Genomic DNA, 27,586 nt, shown 5'->3' with positions numbered 1-27,586 from the left:
CAGTTGGTAGCTTAATGTATGCTATGGTATGCACCAGACCAGACATTGCTCATGCAGTGGGAGTTGTGAGCAGGTTCATGTCAAATCCAGGAAAAGAGCATTGGGAGGGAGTAAAGTGGTTGTTACGCTACTTGAAAGGAACATCTGAGGTTGCCCTATGTTTCAGAAGAAAGGGTGTGATCTTGGAAGGGTTCGCCGATGCTGATTTGGGTGGATGTGTGGATTCAGGAAAGAGCACAACAGGTTATGTGTTCACAATTGGAGGTACATCAATCAGTTGGATGTCCAGGTTACAAAAGAGTGTTGCTCTCTCAACCACATAAGCAGAGTATATGGCTATTGCAGAAGCAGCCAAAGAGCTTATATGGTTGAAGAACTTTCTATCAGAACTTGGAATGTATCAGGAGGATTGTGTATTGCATTGTGACAACCAGAGTGCAGTTTACTTGGCAAAGAATCCAGTGTTTCATAGTAGAACGAAACACATTCAGATGAGGTACCATTTTATTCGAGAATTAATTAATGATGGAACTCTAAATCTGAAGAAAATCATTGGAACGAAGAATCCAGCAGATATGTTCACCAAGGTGGTTACCACTGAAAAGTTGAAGCTTTGTATGGCTTCAACTGGCCTTTCAGAAGTTTGAGCAAAGGCATGGCAGAGAACGACAGAGAGAGAGAGAGTATGTGATTAAGAAACGTCACAAGTTTTGGATGACAGAGAAAAGCCAAGTTGTTCAAGCCTCCAAGTGGGAGATTGTTAAGATTTATGGAGTCATGAACAAATTGACAAGTTCCTAAGAATTCAAGGGCCATAAATGTAACTTGACAAATTAAACAATTGAATTGTTTAATATTATTGGACGGTGGAATTGTTTATTCAAAGAAACTTTCGGTGGAATTTTTTGAATGGACGGTGGAAAAGGTGCAAAAGAAAAACGGCCGCAATATTAAACACATTGAAAATTGATATGTGGCTTTTCAAAGTCAAAATTTGCAGCCCTCGTGTGAATTGAAGAAAAGTTTACGGCTTAAAAGGCTATAAATATTCTTCTTCTTTCAATTGAAAATGCAGAGCAAGAAACACAACACAAAGATTTTTTGTATATACACAGAAAGAAATTAGTGAGGTATTATTTTTGTGCAGAGCCTTAATTTTTGGCAGCCAAAAATTATGAGTGATATCTTACAGTGAGTAATCAGATTACAAGGGCAGATTTTAGCCTTGTATGATTGTAATTTTCTTTAGTGTTAATAAAATCCCCTCTCTCTCGTTCGCCCGTGGATGTAGGTCAGATTAGACCGAACCACGTTAAATATCGTGTTCAATTTCGTTTGCAATTTTTCAGTAGTTGTATTCCGCGAGTTTTGCCAAAATCATTATATCAATTTTTCGGAAGTGCTTAACTTGTTTTGTTGCATTCCCGACAAATGATTTTAGAACTTATGCATGGAGATAAGTCTCTAAGGTTTCCTCAAAACTTTTATGAAGGAATGGAAAAACTTCAGGTTATATCATACGATAAAATGAAGTATCCATTGCTTCCCTCATCATCTCAATGCTCAACCAACCTCCGAGTGCTTCACCTCCATGGATGTTCAATACAAATGTTTGATTTCTCTTGTATCGGAAATCTGTTAAACCTGGAAGTGCTCAGCTTTGCTGATTCTTGCATCCAAATGTTACCTTCCACAATCGGAAATCTGAAGAAGTTAAGGGTACTTGATCTGAGAGGTAGTGACGATCTTCGTATAGAACAGGGTATCTTGAAAAACTTAGTCAAACTGGAAGAGCTGTATATGGGATTTTATGATGAATTTGGACATCGAGGTAAGGGTATATACAACATGACAGATGATAACTACAATGAAATAGCAGAACGTTCAAAAGGTCTTTCTGCATTAGAAATTGAGTTCTTTCGAAACAATGCCCAACCAAAGAATATGTCGTTTGAAAAACTTGAGAAATTCAAGATCTCAGTGGGACGACGTTATTTATATGGAGATTACATGAAGCACATGTACGCTGTCCAAAACACATTGAAGTTGGTTACTAAGAAAGGTGAATTATTGGACTCTAGACTGAACGAGTTGTTTGTGAAAACGGAGATGCTTTGTTTAAGTGTTGATGATATGAATGATCTTGGTGATCTTGATGTGAAGTCCTCACGTTTTCCTCAACCCTCCTCATTCAAAATTCTAAGAGTCCTTGTCGTTTCCAAGTGTGCTGAATTGAGATACCTTTTCACAATTGGTGTAGCCAAAGATTTGTCAAATCTAGAGCATCTTGAAGTTGATTCATGTGATAATATGGAAGAACTCATCTGTAGTGAGAATGCTGGAAAAAAGACAATTACATTCTTAAAGCTGAAAGTTTTATGTTTGTTTGGGCTACCAAAGCTATCGGGTTTGTGCCATAATGTGAACAGAATTGAGTTATTACAACTCGTGGAGTTGAAACTTAGCAGAATTGGAAATGTCACAAGCATTTATCCCAAGAATAAGCTGGAAACATCCTGTTTTTTGAAGGCAGAGGTAAATATGGTTTATGATGATACAGTTCAAATGATCATTTCAATTAAAAGTTTTTAAAAAGTTGTTTGTAAGCATTGTTTGGATGAGGCTATTAATGGATGATATATTATTATGCAGGTTCTAGTTCCTAAGTTGGAGAAATTGTCTATTATTCATATGGATAATTTGAAGGAGATATGGCCTTGTGACTTTAGGACGAGTGATGAAGTTAATCTGAGAGAGATTTATGTGAATAGTTGCGATAAACTTATGAATTTGTTTCCGTGCAATCCCATGCCTCTGCTACATCATCTTCAAGAGCTTCAAGTCAAGTGGTGTGGTTCCATTGAAGTCTTATGCAACATCGATTTGGATTGTGCTGGTGAAATTGGAGAAGAAGGCATCAAAACCAACTTGAGAAGCGTTGAAGTAGACTGTTTAGGGAAGCTAAGAGAGGTGTGGAGGATAAAAGGTGATCAAGTTAACTCTGGTGTCAACATCTGTAGCTTTCAAGCTGTTGAAAAAATATTGGTTAAAGAATGTAAGAGGTTCGGAAATGTATTCACACCTACCGGCGCCAATTTTGATCTGGGGGCACTTATGGACATTTCGATCGAAGATTGCGGAGGAGAAAGAGGGATATTCAATGAATCGGAAAAGAGTAGCCAAGAGGAAAAGCAAGAGGTATGTATGGATTTCAATCTCAGTTTATGTTTAATTAAGATTTGGTTTGACACATCCCCTTAATCTTTTTGTTTTTTCCTTTTGACCTGTCAAGACCTCATCAAATAACAAGCTCACACGACATGCATCCACTAATCGACATCAAAGAGATAAGCGGTTAAACAATTACAAAAAATGAGAGTTAGAAAAACAACATTATTAACCCATAAGCTAATGTATATTATTATTAACAACATGTCATTTATAAAATGTAACATATCCTTTTTATTATAAACAATTACAGTAAATGTTTTTTAAAATATAATAAATACATAAAATGCAACGCACGTAACTTCCCATTAATAAAAGTTTCTATTTACACATCATTTATAAAATGTATCTAACTATTTTTTTTATTATTATAATTTAACTAGATGCCCCTCCCAAATTCATATTCCGATGTCCGCTTGGCAGGGGGTGTAATCTGTAGTTTTATATTAAACATGAAACATTTTTCTATTTTTTTGAAATACATAGGCTATTTTCCGTAAAAAAAAAATCTAATCTTCTTAAGGACCTTTTCTATAAATTACAAGGACAATTTTTTAATTAGTTTTCTATACACAAAACTACTAACATACGAAACTATTATAGCCAAAGTCTAAAACCTAAAACTATTGTGGCAAAAATCTAAAAGCCAAAAGTATATTATTCATGACGAAGTTGCTTTTTATTGTATATAATAATGTGGCTAATTTAACAAGTTTAATAACTAAAAATGTCAACATAAAAAATAATATTTGTAATAAAAAAATACAAAAGCACTGTATTTTTTTAATGAATACATATAAATAAAAAAATATAAATTATATCGAAAAGAAATTTTTTTGTAATGACTTGAGAATTTACAAACAATATTGGGTATATTTTAAAGATTTTACAAATTATGTGTGTAGCAATAATAATAAAAATTGCTTTGCAGTCATTTATAGTAATATTTCAACTGATCTATTGTTAATATTAAATTCGAAAATGGTTTCTAGTTGTTAGTAATGTTGTTTTCTTAATATTTATGCCAAATTAAGTTCGAATTCGTTGTCCCTTAACCTTGCAAAAAGAGCGATATTTGAAAATAAATAAATATATTTTTACGTTGTAAGAGAAGATGAAATAATATTTACCAACCTTAACCACCCTTTAATTTGGTGCTTTGCTTCTTATAATTAAATTAAGCACTACAGTTTGGCCCTATTTGATAAAATAATAATAATAATAATAATAATAAGCTAGCTTATTATAATTTAGCGTTTGATAAAATAATATAAAAGTAGTTTATCATAGTTTATAAAATATCTTATAAGCTAGCTTATTGATAAGTCAGATTATAAGCTAAAAACTAGTTTTTCATCTAGTTTGCCGAAATAAAGCCTTTTTTTTCTTGTTATAAAGCCCTTCACATCTTAATTAATTTGATTCTTTTGGGCCCCTAAATTTTTTATCATTTATTATTTAAGCACAGCTGTAAAATTTGATTTTTGATTTTTGCCACTCATATGCCATACTTTTGTTACAACTAATTATTAAAATCCCTTTACTTGAAAAGGAGATATCATCCATAATTCCCAAATATTCCTTGAAATTTTACCTAAATTCAGAATAATCGAACTCAAATCCAGAATTATAAAGTTGAATTGTAAACGAATGTGCAATTATATATTTATATATCATTAATACAACTCAGTTTTAACCAATTGAAGCTACTAATAGTCTTTAATTGGAATATATGTACGTACAGATTGGTATTTCATTCCTATCGTGTCTCATACACTCTTCCCATAACCTCCACAAACTCAAATTGATGAAATGTCAAGGAGTGGATGTGGTGTTTGAGATAGATCGTCCAACAAGTAAAGAATTGGTAACAACTCACCATAATCAACAAACAATACTTCCCTACCTTGAGGATCTATATCTTCGTTATATGAACAACATGAGTCATGTGTGGAAGTGCAACGGGAATAAATTCGTCACTCTTCCAAAAGAACAATCAGAATCCCCATTCTACAACCTCTCAACCATATACATGTATGGGTGCAGAAGCATTAAGTACTTGTTTTCACCACTCATGGCAAAACTTCTTTCCAACCTAAAGAAAGTCCATATAGAGTTTTGTGATGGTATTGAAGAAGTTGTTTCAAACGGAGATGATAAGGACGAAGAAATGACTATATTTACCAACACAAGCACCATCTGTTTCCCTCATCTTGATTCTCTCCATCTTAGTAGCTTAAAAACTCTCAAGCATATTGGTGGTGGTGGTGGTGCGAAATTTCGAAACAATGAATTATCTTTTGACAATACCATTATAACTACCACCCTTGATCAATCTAAGGTATGTATTCTACATATTCAATAACAAATTTAATTTCCTTTTAATATCTATTTTTCGTTGCAATATTCTAGAAAAAATATTGACATCACATCCAAGAGTTTGGCATTTTTCATTTGTATGAAATTGACATACTATTGTTATTTTGATGATTCAAAAATATAATAAGTAATTTTTTTATTTATCCAATCGTCTACTAATAAGATTTGTTTTTCTAATTAGATGATGCTCATCCTTCTAACCATTGTTATTTTGATGATGCTCTCCCTTCTAACCATTTGTTATTTCGTGTATATAGCACCTTAATTTTTGTAACATAATTAACCATAATGATAATGATAAAATCCTAACATGTTAACAAGGTCAACCATAATAATCCCGATAAAGCCTAATTGCCAAGGTATTTATGAAGCACTATCAGTTATATGCTAATAGAATAATAGTTTATGTATTTATCAAGTACTATCAGTTATATGCTAATAGAATGAATGAGATCAAATATCATGTGATACAAAACAAAATTTTTTGTATAAGGAACCACAAAATTCACATGACCTAGTAGTCTTGAGGGTTGTTCACAACAACAAAAACCCATAACAAATTTGCGTCATGAAAAAACTGCCGCCAAGTAAACAACATAACCCTGTCTATAGGACCATAAATACTAACACCTAACCACCATCCAATCTACTAGCTAGAACACAAGATTACCGAATCCAATGAAGCTTTCGCTCCCCAGAAAAACGAGTTCTCAAAACTGAGTTCTCAAAACTTCTGGATCTTTAAGAAGTAGAATAGGAAAATCAAACACATACATGTAATATGAACCCAAAGTACCAAGGACATACCTAAGAATAGTAAGCCTACCTCCAATAGAGATGGTCTTCGACTTCCAGATAGTATAGAAGTGAACCTATCCAATAAACATTGCCAAGCATTAATCAGAGATATCGAATCACCAACAGGAAGACCCAAATAAATGAATGAAATACGAGTAGCCACACAACCAACCCACATTACCACCTCCTCCAGCTACGAAAAAGGAACTCCCCATCAATTAATTTGTTTTCCAACATATTAAGCTTAATCCCTGATCACCGTAAAACGCACAATACACCTACCATTCTCCAGAGACCAATCACAAAGTAGAACTACATTATCTGTATAAAAAAATGAGAAACCTCTATTAGCCATCTTAATTAGCTTGATGCAAAACCACATTCAAGCCTTCCATAGAAAGGATGAATAAGAAAGGGGATATATATATATATATATATATATATATATATATATATATATATATATATATATATATATATATATATATATATATATATATATATATTTGAACAGCTCAGAAAATATCATTAAAAAAAAGTGCCAACTCTGCGAGAGGCTAGAGCATACAAACAGCAAGAGAGAAAATTACAAGTTAAAAAAATAATTATTAAGATAATAATATCAAACCCGTTAAAAAAATAATAATAATATCAACTATCAACATAATAAATAGCTATGATTCGACTAAATGTTCAGTTGATTGCATTGCATTCTAGTTATTTATTTTATTTTATTTAATGCATAAACACCAAATGCATTAATGTTACTTATTTTTTATTTTTATTTATTTATTTATTTATTTATTTTTTTTGAAACAGCAAATAATTTAAATATCTCCTCTGCCTGGGATTGAACCCAGGACCTCGTAGTTAGTTGTTAGTTAGATTAGAAATCTTTAATTAATGTTACTTATAATCTACAAAGAAAAATTATATATACCATCAATCACTAGCTAGCAAACAATAATTTGGCATACCATGCATTTCCTAAAATCTCTTTCCGCTGCCAATGATGGTTCATCTTTTTCATTTCTAAATTGCGCAATCTTGAAAAGAGGCCCCGGCCTTAACTTTCAGTTCTACTTTGAACCTATCTTCAACCTAGCTTATAATGCTTGATATTTAGCTTTTTTTTCAAATAGAAAAAATGATTCCTCATTTGTTTATGTATCTCTTTATATTAAACTGTTCAATTACTACATCTATGATGTATCCTTTGTTGTTTTTTTTAACAAGCATTTTAAACGCTTTTTCATTTAAAAAAAAAACTGCATTTAATTTGTTAAGTTGGACTATTTTTTTATAGCTATAATTTCAACGAATTACATGTTTAGATTTTGATGGATATGATAATAAATTTTTTCTTAAAATACGAGCTATATAAAGTTTGTTGCGATGAACATGTGCTTTTTCAACCTTGTTGATCATCATGGTTGAATTTTTAGGATGCAGGGTCGTATGCCATTTATTTTATCTTCAATAGATCTGCTTATTAAAAAAAATAGAGTATATTATTTTAATGTGGCGAGGAGTCTTGTCATTCGTTGTAAAAACTAAAAACCAAATGTGAAATTATATTCCTTATATAAATAATAGTAGTAAAGTAGTGTATATGTATGTATGTATAGCAGGGGTGGTAACAATTAAACAATTGAACTTTGTTTAGCATATATATAGTTTAATTTTGCATGTGTTGTTGCAGCTGTCTTCTGAAGCAGTTGGAGTTTTTTGGAGCTTATGCCAATACTCTAGAGAGATAGAAATATCACGGTGTAATGCATTGTCAAGTGTGATTCCATGTTATGCAGCAGGACAAAGGCAAAAGCTTCGACTGCTGAAAATAAAGTTTTGCAATGGGAGGAAGGAGGTATTTGAAACTCAAGAGACGAGCAGCAACAAAAGTGGTTGTGATGAAGGTAAAGGTGGTACACCAACACCAGCAATTCCAAGAATAAATGATGCTATTATCCCTAAACTTCCATACCTAAAGATATTGGAAATCGTAAGTTGTGAGGGTTTGGAACATATATTCACATTCTCTGCACTTGAAAGCCTCAGACATCTCAAAAAGTTAAAGATATGGAATTGCAAGGCAATGAAAGTGATTGTGAAGAGGGAAGAAGATGTATCACCATCATCATCAAAGAAGGTTGTGGTCTTTCCTCGTCTGAAATCTATTGTACTAAAAGCTCTACCAGAGCTGGTGGGTTTCTTCTTGGGGATGAATGAGTTCCGGTGGCCATTATTGGATGATGTTGTGATCGAGAAATGCCCACAAATGATAGTGTTTGCATCTGGTGGGTCCACAGCTCCCAAACTCAAGTCTATAAAAACAACCTTTGGTATATATAGTGTTGATCAACATGGACTGAACTTTCAGGTATAACTTTTTCTTTATTATTCTTACCGCCTCATCCAATTAAGTAAAAATGTTTTAATTAATTCATTTAAACAACGTTACATATGGATAACTAATTGCTTTATGAGATCAAAATTCGAATTTTTCTGTTTGGGGTAAGTAATTGGCATGGTCATCTTTAATAATAATTATAATCACCTCATTGATATTTGTTATTACTCTTACAATTTCGTTATATTTATGGCATATGACATTTCACATTCATGGTGTTTGTTTCTTTGTTGAACTTGCAGACCACATTCCCTCCTACTTCAGAAAGGACACCTTGGTCTTTTCATAAGTTGATTGAATTAGATGTGAAACATAGTCATGATGTTAAAAAGATTATTCCATCCAGTGAGTTGCTGCAACAGCAAAAGCTGGAAAAGATTCGTGTGAGTGGTTGTAAGATGGTAGAGGAGGTATTTGAAGGCATTGGAAGAATCAAGGAGAAATATAAATAGTAGTAGCGGACGTGGTTTTGATGCATCGTCACAAACTACTACTACTCTTATCAATCCTCCAAACCTAACACAACTGGAGTTAGTGGGGTTAGATCGTTTAAGGAATCTATGGAAGAGAAATCAATGGACAGTGTTTGAGTTTCCAAACCTAACAAGAGTTGAAATTAGTGAATGCGATAGGTTAGAACATAGGAAGTGATTCGTACACAACAATTTTTTATCATACACAACAATTTGTGCATTATAGAGTTGTACAATACAACACTTTAAAACACAAATTGTTGTGTATGGAGAAAAAGTGTTGTGTACGAATCAGTTCCCTTAGAACATGTGTTTACTAGTTCCATGGTTGGTAGTCTATTGCAACTCCAAGAGCTATGTATAAAGGACTGCGGGCATATGGAGGAGGTCATTGTTGTAAAAGCAGAAGAAGAATCTGATGACAAGATGAATGAGATACTTGTGTTACCTCGTCTAAACTCCTTAACACTTAAAAGCCTTCCACGTCTTAAGGGGTTTAGCATGGGAAAGGAGGATTTTTCATTACCCTTATTAGATTCTTTGGCAATCAGCTACCGCCCAGCAATGACGACTTTCACCAAGGGAAATTCCACTACTCCACAGCTAAAAGAAATAGAAATAAATTACAACTCGTTTTATGCAGGGGAAGACATCAACTCCTTTATAAAGATGAACAAGAGGTAAACTAGATCTTTCTTCCTTTAATAATTCGTAAACTACATATGAAAAGTTTTTTTTGATACTGTGAAAATCTGCTACCAATATTTACAAACTTAATTATGTAATTTATGCAGGAATTCAGAAAAGAGAAAGACTGATTAAAGTCAAGTGAATATTAAAGGTAAATTCTATTTCCAATCACTTAATTGCCTATTAATGGCCTTTTAATTCATGATTTTTGGATGTCTTCTTCATGATGATGTTAATGTTCTAATACCCCCATTGATTGTAGTGTTAGCCATCTAAACCAAAGGACTATGCCACCGATATTCAAGGGAAAAATTGTTGGTCATCTAAATAAGATTTGAAGAAGAACACGGTTGCTATGAAGATGTTCAAGAATGAGGAAAAAATGTGTAAAACTAATAACAAGATACATATTGATTTAAGTTTGTTAGTTGAAGATATTAATTTTAATATTTAAAAATTTGTTGGCATCATTACGTGGGTTTACGAGTGTTAATGCGATGATGAGTGACTTAAGCAAGATTATGTTGTAGTAGATGTTGGACTCAAGTACAGAAAAATAGCAATTGCTTGTGAAAAATATATGCAAAATACAATAGTGAAATACTGGAAACTTAAATGATAAGATTAAATTTTTTAATGAAAATATTACAAAACTATGAGTTTTTTTTTTTTTTTTTTTTTTTTTTTTTTTGGTAAAAGCACTTCAGATGTATTAACTAGATGGAATATGTGCAAAAAAATGCACAAAGGCAGCGAAACCACAATAAGAAACATATTTGAAATGAGGATCACAAATCCGTACAGTTTGCAACCTGATTGGTACATTTTATTTATTTTTTCTAGAGTTTATATAAGCATATTTTTTCTTTTATTTTTTGTTAATCTTCATGCATATTTTACTTTTTGTTGTTATATATTTATTTTCAGGTACTTTCTAGTCTTTGTGTTTAATTTTATATTTTTCGAAGACTATTACGAGTGAGGATGATCGAGGGATTAGTGGGATTATTGATTATTCAAGATCCGATGATATGGGTTTTGGAGAGTTGATGGAGATGATCTTGGGCTAGTATCGGGCTTCTTAGATGCATTATGGACCTCATAACTCATATATTTATGGTGGTGGCAAGCTCAAACAAAGCAACAAGGAATGCACTACAAGAAAAATAGACATCTATGACTAAACGATCAAAGATCGGTTAATAGATACCATGTATTTGGACTGATGATAATATATCTACAACTAATTTTCATGTTTGAATAAAGAGAGACTAATTAGACTTATTTGAGACTAAAATTAAGTGTCTAATACATTTATGCTAGTTTAGGTTTGCAGGGAAACATATTTAGCATTGCCACTATTATCGTCGTCGGTAATAGCTAAAGTCCATTTCATCCCCTTGTCGACGTTATGCTTTCTCACTATCACTCCCACTTCTCTTCTCCGGCAATTACGACTCCACTTTGACCATTTAGAATGCTTAAGGCCATTCACCAGTTCCTAGCCGAGTAGACCGACAGGAACACCACCGGGGTTTTTATACTGGCGATTTTGGGGCGTTTACCGGCCATTTTGGGACGTTTACCGGCAACTATAGGTGTGTTTTCGATGACCCTTCGACCACAAAACCGCCGCAGGTAAGTAATTTCTCGTCCCTCCTGTCGGTTTTTCTCTTACGAAGTGTGTCCATTCTAAGATAATTTTTTTTGTGATCAAGAAATCCACAAACAGCCATTGTTACTGCTGCTACGGCGAGGCCACCGCCATTGCATATTTTTCCGGCATAAACACCACCATAGGTGCTTATAATTTCGATTTCAGGTTAGTGATTCTCTTTGGTATGCAAATAGATGGTATTTAGGATGCAAACATATGGTATTTGAGCTAAAACATATGGTATGCAAACTTTTTTGACCTAAAATAATTATAGAATTACTTTGGTCATATTCAAGGTTATGATAAGAAATCTAACGATTATTACATAAATTTGATAGTATGCAAACATATGGTATTTGGTATTTAGTGTGCAAATTTGTTTAATCCAACAGTTTATATATGTTTATGAGTGCATTTTGTTTATGTTTATGTGTATTTGGTATGCAATCATGTAAGTATGTATGAATGTATGCATATGTGTATTTGTATGTATTGTATATATGTCTATATGTATGATGGATGTATGTGTATTGTGTATATTTGTCTTTGTATGCAATCAAAAATTTATGTGTGTATAATGTATGCATATGTGTATTGGTATATATTGTATATATATGTGTAGGTATGATGGATGTATGTGTATTTGTGTGCAATAAGAATGTATGTATGTAGGATGTATGAATTTTTTATGACTTAATTAGGAAAGCCTCAAAACTACAATGCTATAACTGAAAACAAAAAAAGTAGGATGTTATAAATCATAATGTCATTTAATGCTATAATTAAAAAATAAAAAGTAGGATGCTATAATTCATTTCGTCATGTTAAGTATAATGTATAATTGAAACTTTATTTGGATTCCTAGTTTATGTGTATTTGTAATAGATTTGTATATGTATATCTTATAATTTTGCAGGAAATGGTGTCGATATGGCTCTTATTTTTGTACATCATGGTTGTTGTTATGGGTCGTGGACATGGGGGTGACAGTTGAAAAGTTAGAACAAGTTTATAATAACCCCAACCTATCTGATAACAACAACATAACTTTGGCCTACTTTTACTTTAGATTCATTTCCATCATCTTAATCTTAATTTGGTTGATTTTTGGTATCAATTTGTAACTTGTGGTTTGGTTTCATTCAGGCCCAGATTGACTTAGTTTTGGAGCTACTTTCCAAACTCGTAAGTAAACACATAAGCTACTTGATCATAAAAATCATAATATATATATATATATATATATATATATATATATAAGCTACTTGATCATAAAAATCATAATATATATATATATATATATATATATATATATATATATATATATATATATATATATATATAATGTTTGTCGTTGTGTACAAATATGGAGAATGCCAAAATTTTGGGTTGGATTTCTGACACGTATTTCACAAACACAACCACATTCGTTTCGTGTTTTATTAAAAGTAAGTATGTCCCCTTGTTCACTTTCACTTTCATATTTTGTATTTGATTCTTTTTGGTTTATATTAAGTTATATATGAAATATGATTATTACTTGTTGATAATTACAGTTTCCTTCACCACAACTTGAGGGTGATCTGAACAAGTATGGTAGCCTACGAGGTCCCCTTGCTGCATATTCCAATCAACCTAGTATCAAATACTCCTTGCCTAGGTACCTAACCCTATCTTTCATAAAATTCTAATTAGTAAATATAGAAATAACTTAATAGCAGTGGATTTGTCCTTGTGATATGTGTTTAGGTCAACTCTACAAAGAGGCATGACCCCACCCCACCCTTACTACTTTCCCATAGTAAATATAGTTCGCATCTTATCACATGTTGAGGGTGTCACACCCCCAAACCAAGGATGGCGGAAACGTCCGGGGGTGGAGGACTTCATGTGTAGTATCATAACAACAATTGTAATAGTAATTCAAGCAAACACAACCAACATATATATAATTGAAAAAGTTACATCATTGTATGAATTACATGTTTACGAATCAATTACAATATGTTGACAAAATATGAAATAGTAGACGCCTTAGCGTCCCATCCTCAAAAGCACTTGATTACCTGTTTAATGATTTCCTGAGAATACAAGTTGTTTGAAAAAGTGTCAACACAAAGGTTGGTGAGTTCATAAGCTTTTGTTTGGTATTATTAAAAACCTTTCGTTTGTGAAAGTAGTATTTGTGTTGGAAAATCCAATATTTTCCTTAATGTGTAAATGTAGTCTTAAAACCCAAAGACCGAAATGTACAAGTAATTTGTCATATTTATAGTAAAACAATGCAAGTTTAAATCGACATAAACTCATTAAATTTTAATGAAGTTCCCGTAAATTCCAACGTTTATTAATACTTTATGTGAGTTATTATAACCATGCTATGACCTAGTTGGCCTGAAACGACGTTCTTCAGGCGTCGGAAATGTTATGACATTTGTCACCCCAGACCTGCCGGTCTAGCTGTTGCATGCAGCTTAGGTGTGGGTTTGTCAAACCCAATATAGATCTATACACAAGTATCACGCTCTCCCTCAAGGAGACTCTGGTTACAATACAGGACTTAATGGTAATTTGAAGTAAATGTCTCACGAAGTCATTAACGGAATTACGTGTTATGAAAACTTGGTACCGTATGGCCGTACCTTGCTTAATGAAAATATCCTTTGTATAAATGTACCCTTTTTAAATGTATTTGTTATGTAATGTATCATAAACTATACCTATTATAGTTTATCAACCAAGGGTAGTACGTGGTAATGTATGCAAACTATATTCAAAATAGTTTATTAAATGTTTGAATGTATCGATTGTACTTTGATTATAATCACTTGTTATTCTTTATATTTTATATGACCAAATCCATTTGTAAACTGATGTGTGTCTAAATATTAAGATAAAATGTCATATATTGCAATAACATATAATCACATAAAGATATACACCTTGCTCAACATGTTACAAGGTGAAATGAAATTAACAGCAACTTTTCGTTGAAAAACAGTTTCTGTTACTGTTCTTAGAAAATTTATAAAAAAATCATCAAAGCTCTAAATCCAAATCCGCAAATTTTGAGAGTTTGGAATATGAGTCTAGTTTGTTCGTAAATTTTACCATGATTTTTAGTGATCTCTAACAGAGGTGAAAATGTTCATAATCACAGACTGGTCCGGGTTTGCCTCTGAAATGCCAGACAGTTTTGTAAAAATCACCATAAATTGTAGAAAAATCATATGGAGATGTGCAAGTAGCCATTTTAAAGCTAAGAGTTTGAACTACTTGCACCTGGAACAGTTTTGAAAACTAAAATATTTAAGTTGACCAAAACAGTCCGTGATTAACGTCCATCTTTTCTGATGTAATCTGTTAGAAAAAGTTTAATTGTGTTCTTGATGATTTTACTTGTATTCCCCCCTTAAAACTTAAGAAAAACATGTAAATGTAGGGGTATGAACTCACCTTATGTGATTTCAGTAGATGAAAGTGAGATAGAGGAAGTGTTCAACCCAAGAACACTAAGAAGATGTCTTGATGATTCGAGAATCTAACACCGAATAAGATGGAATTTGTGTAAGATATCAATGATTTGAGTAGAATGGAGTTTGATAATTATGTGAATGATGAAGATACTTACTAATTGAAGGAAGAAATCCCTGGAGAAAGCCTTGAAGTTCTTGAAATTGAGAGAAAAGATGAGAGAATTTTGGAGAGTGTCCTTTGGTTGCTAAGTGTAGAATGAAAGAACTTTATGGAGAATGAGGAGAGAGGATCAATCCTCCAGCTCTTAGAACATGGGAAGAGCTGGAGATTGGGTGTAAAGGTCCACTAAGGTGACAAGGAGTAGTGGGAAAGAGTGGATGATCATAGAGTGAGGTGGTGGTGGCTTGCTTTTGTCATAAAATAAGGAAAATCAAATATTCCCTCAATAATTAGTTCAACCACCAATTCTTTTAATACATTTTTATAAAAACCCTGGAGATTTATATATTTTGGGACCTTAGTTTATAAAATAAAGTTTTGGGTGAAAATCCCACGTTAAAATAATGAAAAACGGAGTTAAAACGAAGTCGTAGTCGAAAAACCGGAAAAATTATGACACGCAAACATGCATGTCGTCTTCTTTTATGACAGGGGCTTCCTTGATACTCATTGCGTGTCATCAACACGCGAGTCGTAAGGTTACGACAGATAAATGTGTGTCGTCTTCCTTTATGACAGGGACTTCGGTCCTGAAGCTTCAGTTTTGGGTCCTTAAGCCTATTTTACCCGTTTTTACCCCGTTTCAAGTGGTTTTTGACCCAGTTAAGGGTCGGGATGGCCCGAATGATTACAAAAAATTAAAGGAACTTTTGAGATAGATTTGGGAGAGATTTTAATAGAGAGAGGTTGAGTGAAAGAGATTGTGAGAGGTTTCGTTTGTGATCTTTTTGAGTGTCCGGCTTCGCAACGAAAGGTCCATAAACCCCGTTAAGCCATGATTTAGTGTCTTACACAATCCCGATGATTGTGCAATAGTGTTTTATCGCTTTGGTTTGTTGTTTAGCACTGTTAAGGCTAAGGAAAATCAAACACATGAATTTTTCAAATGATGTTTTCTCATTGAAATAGCGAATTGTATAATGTAAACCCTAACATACAAGGGTTAATGGAGTTGACCGGTTTGACTTGTTGACTTTGTTTGACTTTGACTTGAGCGAAATTTGACGGTTGTCACATCATCCCCCCGTTAGAGGGAATTTCGTCCCGAAATTTGCATTTTGACTGGGACTTCAAGAGTTTGGAAAAAGATGTGGAAAACTTCTCGTAGTACAAGAAATTGATTATGGCGAGGAACAACCTGCCTGATGTCACATGACGACCTTGGAAATTTCTTATTGTAACTTGAGCTGAGTCAATTTAAAAGGAGTTTATTGTTTTAGGATGATAGAGTATTCTATGTGTGCTTTTATACTCCCTGTTTTATCCTTGGTATTACCACTATGAATATTTTATAGTTAGCGAGTTCCATCATTACGAATGTTTCAACAAATTTTGACGAAATTTGCATTATAAGTCCTACTAGTTCTTTTATAGTCGATTGGCGTAAACTAGTCGTATATCATTAAGATTGCAAGGGCATTTTGGATGGGTGACCCCGCCTTAAGCCCACAACCAAACAAGGAACAGGGAATGAGGCGGAATCACACATTCTAAGTCCATAGAATCTTAATGATATATGACCATAACGTTTACACTAGCCATCATAGATTCCAGGGGCGTAGTATTATTGGGGCCAGGAGTAGGAATTGTAGTTCAAAATAAAATTGTTATAAGCCTGCTATCTTCAAACTTGGGCTTTGGCCCCTCCCGATTCCTAATCAGAATGGTCCAATACTCTTGCCCGCTCCAAGTCGAGAGTTGATTCATGTGGCTTGAGCTTAGGCTTGGGTCTTAGAGAAAGAGGCAATGCGTCAGGCTGGCTTCACAGAGCTGCAAAAACTCTTCTCTCTCGACAGTGGATAGATAACATGCCTCGGCTCTTCAGGCCCACATTGCCTACTGGGCCAACTCAAATGAACATCCACTTTGTTACCCCACTTGGGTTATAGGCAAGTGTTACCAAGCCCGATATCAAGAAATCAAAATCGATTCATCCCTATTTGCCCAATTCGCTGCCTATCTCGCCTGCTGTTCGTTTCTCGTTGTCTCGCTAAGTCAGTCGCCTGGTCTCACTCTCGCCAATCGCCATCGCCTAATGCCCAAATCCCTATTCACACTTCACAGAAATCAGGTATGTAATCCCGAGACCCATATCCTGTTCAGCTGTTCTTTCTTTTCTGATTGTAAGATTGTTGATTGTTGGTGTTGGCGTATTGCACTGCTGCTGCTGTTTTCAGTCAATCCGTTGCCTATTTATGCGTTACTACTGTCTTACTGAGTTTCTTTTTAATTTGGCTGTCATTTGTGATTTGGCGATTTTCCAATTTGATTTACTAGTTATGAACTTATAGATTTGGTTATTGTTAACTGAGTTATTGGTTATTGTTCAAATTTTGATTTTGATTTTTTTTTTTAATTTCAGTTTATAATATTTTCGGCCCCCCTCCCCCAAGTTAATTGTTCAAGCTCCGCTACTGATAGATTCACTGGTAAAAACCCTGAGTTTTTACATAGATGATAAGACTTATTTGGGTTTTGCCGTGTTCCCAAGATTCATGGTTTATAGACTTGAATAGATGCTAGTTTTAGTAATAAAAAGAAATTTAGAATTTAAATGTCGATGTTAGATGCTTGTACTGATATTTAAGGGGTTAAAAAAAATAAAGTTTTATTAGTTACCTATAGCGACACTCAAGTCATAATTTGCATGTGTGAAGACTTGGAGTACTTTCTAATGAAAAGTGTGCTACTGGGGAAATTCGAAACTGGTACGTAGCTTCAAAGTCAAGAATATGCAGTAGGCATGTGATGCATTAAATGCATGAGGCACAAAAGTCCTAATTTGCAGCAACATATACGTATATGTGTGTGAATTGAAGAAGAAGGTTACGGCTCAAAGACCATTCATTTCCTCTTTATTTTTTTTATTTATTACTCCTCCCACTTACCTTATATAAATCATCACAGAAGAAGGGTACGGCTCAAAGTCCATTCATTTCCTCTTTATTTGTTATTCGTTACTTCTCCCTCACAAATGGATCCGCCTGCAGATCATCAAAACCCCATAGATGACCTCGATCGGTTTCAGTACTTTGATCATCAGGATCTGTTCAGGTATATATAAATGTCACTCATTACACCATCTTTCGCACAGAAAAGTGATTTTGTTTATATTGATCAAAACATGGTTTGATTTTTGCAGTGGTGACCTGCTCAACCATCAGGATTTCGAGTTGTCGGAAAAATCGCATGAAGTGCTCGATCAGAATGTTTTCACAGTACTTAACAAAGATCAAAACATCATTTCTAGAAATGAGTTTCATGATCTTGATCCCCTTGAAGACATAAGCTTATGGGATTGTTGGGAGGATGGTAATTTACCATTGGTTAGTTTCAGTGAAGACTGTAAATCCGGTGGTGAGGCTACAGGTAGTTCTAGTGCTGCCACCACTGATCACGGTGGCCGGAAGGTGGCAAATAGATTGAGACCATTGGAGTTTGAAGAGATAGCGAAGTACTTTGAGATGCCGATAATCATGGCAGCAAAGGAACTAGGGATAGGGTTAACATTGTTGAAGAAAAGATGCAGAGAGCTAAACATAAACAGATGGCCTCATAGAAAACTTAAGAGCCTTCAATCCCTCATTCAAAATGCCAAGGTAAACTACGATAATAACCTTCTATACATTACTCATGCATGCATGCATGCACTTGGTAACCAAAGTAGTTTTGGTATTTTCTAAAATTTTAATTATTAGTTTCTTTATAACATAAACATAGGCCCTAGGCATATGCCACATCGAATCAATTGTTTTACTACGATTTCTGATTTATATTTACATAAACTTAACTCATTGTAAATTTTATGAACTCACACGAAAAATATATTGCATCTACCTAAAAAAACTAGGAGTTGGGATTAAAGGAGGAGGTAGAGACGTTAGCAGGGCACAAGAAGATGATGGAGAAATTGCCAGGTATGGAACTGACAGAAAGAACAAAGAAGCTTAGGCTAGCTTGCTTCAAAGCTATTTATAAGAAGAGAGGACTTAACAATCCTTAGTCCTTACCTTTTCTTTTAGCCATTTTGTTATCATTAGTGGATTTTAATCTACATTGTATGTGTTTTTCTCTTGATAGTTTGATACTCTTTTTTTTTTTTTTTTTTTTGTTTCATTTTATGTATTTGTCTATTGATTTTTAATGCAGGAAATTTTGTATAATTTGGGTATTATAGTTTGTCTTATGTATTTAGCCATATTTTAGATTGCCGACACGACTACGCCGACGACTCTATACTATAGGTCTATATAAATAGACTTATGAATTTAGTAGGAATAACTTGATTATAATCTTGTGATTTGTTCCATGTCTGATCCACTCCTAAGATTCTCTTGACATGCCCCCAGTTATGTGTAATTAAAATTTTATTAGACTGTTGATCCTAATGAGTCTACCCTAAGTCCACAACCAAACAAGGAACAGGTCCTAAGGCGGACTCACCATTTCTAGGTCAATCATTCCTTAATTACACATAACTTCGAGGTACACCTAAAGAATCTTAGAGTTACCAGTTGTAAATTGTTTGTAATACCAAGTAGTGAGATTCAATGAAATAAAATGCATGCCTATTTCATTGATAAACCTTTTAGTAAATATCCTTACCATTTATATACACATGTATATTTTCGCACTTTAGTGAACTATTCTTGGTGTTTCTGTTAACGTCTTGGAGATGGAGTTATGGTAGTGGGTAGAAGTAGGTTTTGTACGGGCGTTAAAATTTACACATCATGTTGCTCCTGCGAGAATAGGGGTAGAAGAGATAATTAATAGACGCCTAATCCTATAATTACTTATAGGGGTAATCCTTATTAGTTACGTCTATAATCACGTAGTGCATATCAGTTATACATAATTTGAGATAGAATAGACTTTCGAATAAATGACTCTACTCTAAGTCCACAACCAAACAAGGAACAGGAAGTAGAGCAATAGTCATAGATTCTGAGTCTATAATATCTTTAATTATGTATAACCTTGGCGTATGCACTCAGTTATCATAGGCCTACTAATAGAGGTCTTTAGTTTTCACATAAGTTGGTTATAGTATCACCAAATACTCCTATAGTATTTTTAGCTGTTTAGATTCGATTCTTAAAGTATTCTCTGTAGGGTGTAGTTAGGTTGATAGATTTGTTGCCCATTATGACTATCCCCCAGTATATGTAAGTCACTCCTCGGACAGATATAGTTGATCAGGCTATATCCTTCCCAGACTTGATTTACATATACCAAGGCATACCCATAATGTACAACTCCTCTTCTTTTATTTTATGTTCTTCTAGTTATGACACTATATGAGCATGTATGCATGTATTTATACTTTTAATAAAAAAATCATTTATTTTCTAAAAGTATATTTATTTGAAAAATGCACAAATCAGAGACTATTAGTCCCAATTGTGTTTATAGTTTGTATATCTTATGTGGTTTGATATACTTAATTCACTATAAACTGTGCTCTGATACCAATCTGTCACACCCCCCAAACCAAGGATGGCGGAAACGTCCGGGGGTGGAGGACTTCATGTGTAGTATCATAGCAACAATTGTAATAGTAATTCAAGCAAACACAACCAACATATATATAATTGAAAAAGTTACATCATTGTATGAATTACATGTTTACGAATCAATTACAATATGTTGACAAAATATGAAATAGTAGACGCCTTAGCGTCCCATCCTCAAAAGCACTTGATTACCTGTTTAATGATTTCCTGAGAATACAAGTTCTTTGAAAAAGTGTCAACACAAAGGTTGGTGAGTTCATACCCCTACATTTACATGTTTTTCTTAAGTTTTAAGGGGGGAATACAAGTAAAATCATCAAGAACACAATTAAACTTTTTCTAACAGATTACATCAGAAAAGATGGACGTTAATCACGGACTGTTTTGGTCAACTTAAATATTTTAGTTTTCAAAACTGTTCCAGGTGCAAGTAGTTCAAACTCTTAGCTTTAAAATGGCTACTTGCACATCTCCATATGATTTTTCTACAATTTATGGTGATTTTTACAAAACTGCCTGTCATTTCAGAGGCAAACCCGGACCAGTCTGTGATTATGAACATTTTCACCTCTGTTAGAGATCACTAAAAATCATGGTAAAATTTACGAACAAACTAGACTCATATTCCAAACTCTCAAAATTTGCGGATTTGGATTTAGAGCTTTGATGATTTTTTTATAAATTTTCTAAGAACAGTAACAGAAACTGTTTTTCAACGAAAAGTTGCTGTTAATTTCATTTCACCTTGTAACATGTTGAGCAAGGTGTATATCTTTATGTGATTATATGTTATTGCAATATATGACATTTTATCTTAATATTTAGACACACATCAGTTTACAAATGGATTTGGTCATATAAAATATAAAGAATAACAAGTGATTATAATCAAAGTACAATCGATACATTCAAACATTTAATAAACTATTTTGAATATAGTTTGCATACATTACCACGTACTACCCTTGGTTGATAAACTATAATAGGTATAGTTTATGATACATTACATAACAAATACATTTAAAAAGGGTACATTTATACAAAGGATATTTTCATTAAGCAAGGTACGGCCATACGGTACCAAGTTTTCATAACACGTAATTCCGTTAATGACTTCGTGAGACATTTACTTCAAATTACCATTAAGTCCTGTATTGTAACCAGAGTCTCCTTGAGGGAGAGCGTGATACTTGTGTATAGATCTATATTGGGTTTGACAAACCCACACCTAAGCTGCATGCAACAGCTAGACCGGCAGGTCTGGGGTGACAAATGTCATAACATTTCCGACGCCTGAAGAACGTCGTTTCAGGCCAACTAGGTCATAGCATGGTTATAATAACTCACATAAAGTATTAATAAACGTTGGAATTTACGGGAACTTCATTAAAATTTAATGAGTTTATGTCGATTTAAACTTGCATTGTTTTACTATAAATATGACAAATTACTTGTACATTTCGGTCTTTGGGTTTTAAGACTACATTTACACATTAAGGAAAATATTGGATTTTCCAACACAAATACTACTTTCACAAACGAAAGGTTTTTAATAATACCAAACAAAAGCTTATGAACTCACCAACCTTTGTGTTGACACTTTTTCAAAGAACTTGTATTCTCAGGAAATCATTAAACAGGTAATCAAGTGCTTTTGAGGATGGGACGCTAAGGCGTCTACTATTTCATATTTTGTCAACATATTGTAATTGATTCGTAAACATGTAATTCATACAATGATGTAACTTTTTCAATTATATATATGTTGGTTGTGTTTGCTTGAATTACTATTACAATTGTTGTTATGATACTACACATGAAGTCCTCCACCCCCGGACGTTTCCGCCATCCTTGGTTTGGGGGTGTGACAGAGGGCCTCTCTCTCTCTCTCACTCTCTCTCTCTCTCTCTCTCTCTCTCTCTCTAGAAGTGTATCATCCCTTAATTCGTTGTTATGTTTTGTATTTCATTCAGTAGGTAGCGACTAGTGACTAGTGAGTGAGCTTTCTTTCTCTCTTAAGGACCTTTTTGTCTTCTCAAATTACCACGTTATCTATCCCTAGGACATTGTCAATTCCAAAGAGGTAACTTATATTTTATATTGGAAACTTAAATCATATTCTTCTTTCTTACATAAATTCTGTTGAAAATAAGTTTATGGGGGCTTCAAAGTTATCCTTTTGTCTAGAGTATGGGGGCTTCAAAAAATTATAATACATTGATATTAAAGGGATCTGATTGTACATTTTTATTAAGAGGTTTTCCCTAACTATAATATGTATTAGTGAAGCATTTACAAAAAATCTCAAACAGAGATGATGAAAGAAAATTCTCCTATTGTTTTTGGTTGAATTGCTGCAATGACAATTGGCAAAAGGTATTTTACTATTTCACTCTTTCATATTAACTTTTGTAATCTACATGTGTATTAAATTTTAATCTTTTATATAGGTATGGGTTGTATTGAAGCCTGGATTCTTGGTATTGCTAAAAGACCCGTTTGACAATTTGCAAAAGGTATTTTACGGCATGTGTATTAAATTTTAATATTTTATAACATAGATTGATGATACTTGAAGCCTTTCTAAATACAAATGTGTTGATGATGAAAACAGGTATCATGTGGAAACAGAAGCATAACAATAAGAAGTAGAAACAAGAAGGTGTCCCTTAATAACAATGTAGTGTTAGGTTATATAGTTAGGGAAAACCTCTTAATAACAATGTACAATCAGATCCCTTTAATATCAATGTATTACAATTTTTTGACATGATGTTATCGGATAAAATTGATTGTTTTGGTATATATTTGTTTCCATATTTTTGTATTATGCATAAGTTAGTATCGTAAAGGCACGTCGTAAATGCATATGGTAAATGGTTGATGAAGTTTATGACACACAAGTTTGTGTCATCTTCATTTATGATAGGGGCTTTAATGATACGCAATACATGTCCTAAGCGCGCGTCATAAGGTTACGACACGCAAATGCGTGTCATCTTCCTTTACAGAGCCTTCCTTGACACACAATGCATGTCGTAAATACGTGTCATAAGTTTACGACACGCAAAAGTGTGTCGTCTTCCATTATGATAGGGCCTTCCTTGACACGTATTTGCGTGTCAACTGTGGCTTTTACGACACGTAATGGGTGTCATTAAAGGGTATTTTTGTAGTAGTGAGCTGAGGACCCACCTTTCCCTAGCGGTAGAGGTGATGGTCATCATGAGCAGGATGGTAAGTCTTATTATGAATTTTTATTTATTATTTTTATTTAGTTATTATAAAATACCGTTTCTAATAATTTTAATTATATTTGTAGTTGTGCCACACAGGAGATTCCGAGGAAAAGCGAAAAACCTTAAGCTTGAAAGAGCGCTCTTATAGAATAAGGGCAAACGGATTGATATGGACTATGATAGGGATATGACATATGATCTCGTAGGAGAGCCGAAGGACATGTTTGCATGAAAAGTTGGGAAAATAATGTGGCGGATCGTCCCTTTTGATAAATGGACTTGGAAAAAAGTTTCCTCCGCGATAAAGGATACAGTAAAACAATATTAAGGGGTAAATTATTTATATAAGATATTTTATATGGTTAATTATGATTAGTTTTTACTTGGTTAACTTTTTTTTTTGTTTTTGTAGACAAAGTTTGATTTGGATGAGATGTTCGGGGATCCAGATGCCGCTATGCTGTTAGAGAGTTTTGAAGCGACTTTTTTAAAAGGTTATCGAGAGCGTAAAGCTGATGCAAAAGAATATTTTTTGCAAGTCGGAGGGTATGAGGATATCCTGAGAGCATTAGCCAAACCCCCACATGATATGGAGGTTGATAATTAGAGGAAAACAGTTGAGTATTTTCAAACTACTGAATACATAGTTGCTTCAGAAAGGCACAAAAAAGTCTGTGAAATGCAAACGATCGTGAACCGTGGGGCATCGAGCTCGTATGGCAATACTTGCTATAAGAAGGTAAAATACGATATTTATAATTATTTTTTAAAAATATAATCTATTTTTTAACTTCGCAAGGCGCATGTTGATAGGAATGGTGTATTTGTTAGTGTCGAGGCAGAACAACAATACGTAAGTATTTAATTATAATTTTATCATATAATTAAGTGTTTATTTATACTTAATTTTTAATCACTTTTGGAAAACACAGAATTGGTTAGTGGAAGAACTCTTAGAACAAACGCAAGGGCTAGAAGGTGAAAGAGAGTTAACACCCACTTAAGAAAGAGCTACTTTCGAGAGAGTATTAGGTGAACGGCGTGTCCATATCAGAGGCATCGGTCGAAAACCGTCTGCTATTGTACCGATTGCACAGCCATCATATCCACCACCTAAGTCATCACAACCATCACAAGTAAAACAAGATTATTTAATTTCAATAATGCATGTTGATTTGGTAATTTTGGTTTGTGGTGATTATTTTCTAAAAGCTTTGGTAATTGGTTTTTTGTCCCAAGTGCAAGAAATAGCAATGTACTGTGGTTTTATGTCTTAGTTTAAAAATAGCAATGTACTTTGGCATCAATAAATGCATGTTGATTTGGTAATTGTGTTTTTTCCCAAGTGTAAGAAATATCAATGTACTTTTGGTATTTCTTGTATTTAAGTGCAAGAAATAGTAATGTACTTTGGTATTTCTTGTATTTAAGGTTCTTTAACACAAAAAGAGTAGATTATTTAATTTCAAAGTCTCATGTATCTATATAATGTTCAATAAATGCATGTTAATTTGGTAATTATGTTTGTAATTGTGTTTATGTTTTACGTCCAAAAAATAGCAATGTACTTTGGTTTTTTGTCCACAGTTTAAAAATAGCAATGTACTTTGGCATTAATAAATGTATGTTGATTTTGTAATTGTGTTTGAAATTCTGTTTATGTTTTAAGTGCAATAAATGGCAACGTACTTTGGTTTTTTGTCCGTAGTTTAAAAATAGCAATGTACTTTGTTAGTATTTTTTTTGTTTATTTTTGATAATTTAACTTATAAGTTTATATATATTGCTATTTAATATGTAGTTCGTAAATCTTCGGGAAATGCTCAACGAGTCGGCATGTACAGATGAGCTTTATGCGTTTTTCAATCAGGGAAAAGTCAATGAGGAAACAACGAGAATGGAGGTGATGGTTCGTCAGATAATTAGTTTGTTTTTTGTATGTTAGACTTATCCATACACTTCGGTACTAGCTTGTTGTAATTATAAAACTTTTGTTGTTTATTTTGGTATGAAATTATTTATATAAATGTCGTTACATTATTTTGTACCTAATCCGATATTATGTAATTTTTTTTTGTCTGCATTTAATGTAGTTACGTATCATTTTTTTTGCACCAAAATCATTGATAAATTTTTTTAAAAAAAAAATGAAAATGTTATTACGGGCGACGGTAGCATTAGTGGCGACTAGCATTAGCGGCGACAAGGGGTATTACCGGCGACAATTTTCTTTACCGGCGACATTTTGATCAATAGCGGAAGAGCAGAAGCGACGACTTTTTACCCGCGATGTGTACCCGTTATTACTTTTACCGACGACTTTTCTACTCTTAAGCCGCGACTTTTGTCGCCACTAATTCCCTGTTTTCTTTTCTTGTAGTGCTAACAAGAGTTGAAATTAGTGAATGCGATAGGTTAGAACATGTGTTTACAAGTTCCATGGTAGGTAGTGTATTGCAACTCCAAGAGGTATGTATAAAGGATTGCGAGCATATGGAGGAGTTCATCGTTGTAAAAGCAGAAGAAAAATCTTATGACAAGCCGAATGAGATACTTGTGTTACCTCGTCCAAACTCCTTAACACTTAAAAGACTTCCACGTCTTAAGGGGTTTAGTTTGGGAAAGGAGGATTTTTCATTGCCCTTATTAGATACTTTGGCAATCAACTACTGCCCATCAATGATGACTTTTACGAAGGGAAATTCCACTACTCCACAACTAAAAGAAATAGAAATAAATTATAACTCCTTTTATGCAGGGGAAGACATCAACTACTTTATAAAGATGAACAAGTAGTAAACTAGATCTTTCTTCCTTGAATAATGCGTAAACTACATATGAAAAGTTATTTTGATATTGTCAAAATCTGCTACCTATATTTACAAACTTAATTATGTAATTTATGTAAGAATTCAGAAAAGAGAAAGAGTGATTAAAGTCAAGTGAATATTAAAGGTAAATTCTATTTCCAATCTCTGAATTGCCCTTTTAATTCATGATCTTTGGATGTCTTCTTCATGATGTTGTGAATGTTCTAATACCCCATTGATTGTAGTGTTAGCCATCTAAACCAAAGGACTATGCCACTAGTATTCAAGGGAAAAATTGTTGATCATCTAAATAAGGTCTGAAGAAGAACACGGTTGCTATGAAGATGTTCAAGAATGAGGAAAAAATGTGTAAAACTAATAACAATATACATATCGATTTAAGTTTGTTAGTTGAAGATATAAATTTTAATATTTAAAAATTTGTTGGTATTATTACGTGGGTTTACCAGTGTTAATGGGATTATGAATGACTTAAGATAGATTATGTTGTAGTAATGTTGGACTTAAGTACAGAAAAATAGTGTTAATGGGATTATGAATGACTTAAGATAGATTATGTTGTAGTAATGTTGGACTTAAGTACAGAAAAATAGCAATTGCTTGTGAAAAATATATGCCAAATACAGTAGTGAAATACTGGAAATTTAAATGATAAGATTAAAATTTTTA

At 33.4% G+C, this 27,586-nt stretch overlaps 1 protein-coding gene and 1 long non-coding RNA gene across 3 annotated transcripts; one reads left to right on the top strand and one right to left on the bottom strand.

Moving 5' to 3' along the window:
• Positions 1–1,431: 1,431 nt before the first annotated feature.
• On the top strand, positions 1,432–10,497 carry LOC145158887 (uncharacterized). 2 transcript variants are annotated; one of them, XM_079077746.1, is made up of 7 exons: positions 1,432–2,535; positions 2,653–3,198; positions 4,973–5,569; positions 8,108–8,785; positions 9,058–9,968; positions 10,083–10,129; positions 10,241–10,497. In XM_079077746.1, exons 1-5 carry the CDS (start codon positions 1,432–1,434, stop codon positions 9,265–9,267), a joined length of 3,135 nt encoding a protein of 1,044 aa, XP_078933872.1. In that variant the 3' UTR covers positions 9,268–9,968; positions 10,083–10,129; positions 10,241–10,497. The 2 variants fall into 2 exon arrangements, with proteins under 2 accessions (XP_078933872.1, XP_078933873.1); XM_079077747.1 differs by lacking the exon at positions 4,973–5,569.
• LOC145158889 (uncharacterized) lies at positions 6,196–6,792 on the bottom strand. Its single transcript, XR_013737349.1, has 2 exons — positions 6,582–6,792; positions 6,196–6,479 (listed from the first exon to the last, which is right to left on the bottom strand). It is a non-coding gene; the product is annotated as an uncharacterized LOC145158889 (long non-coding RNA).
• Positions 10,498–27,586: the final 17,089 nt, after the last annotated feature.

This window comes from Lactuca virosa, chromosome 2 (genome assembly GCF_052849685.1).
Source record: "Lactuca virosa cultivar CGN04683 chromosome 2, Lactuca_virosa_CGN04683_v6, whole genome shotgun sequence".
NCBI lineage: Eukaryota > Viridiplantae > Streptophyta > Magnoliopsida > Asterales > Asteraceae > Lactuca > Lactuca virosa.
This window is presented reverse-complemented; position numbering and strand designations above follow the sequence as displayed.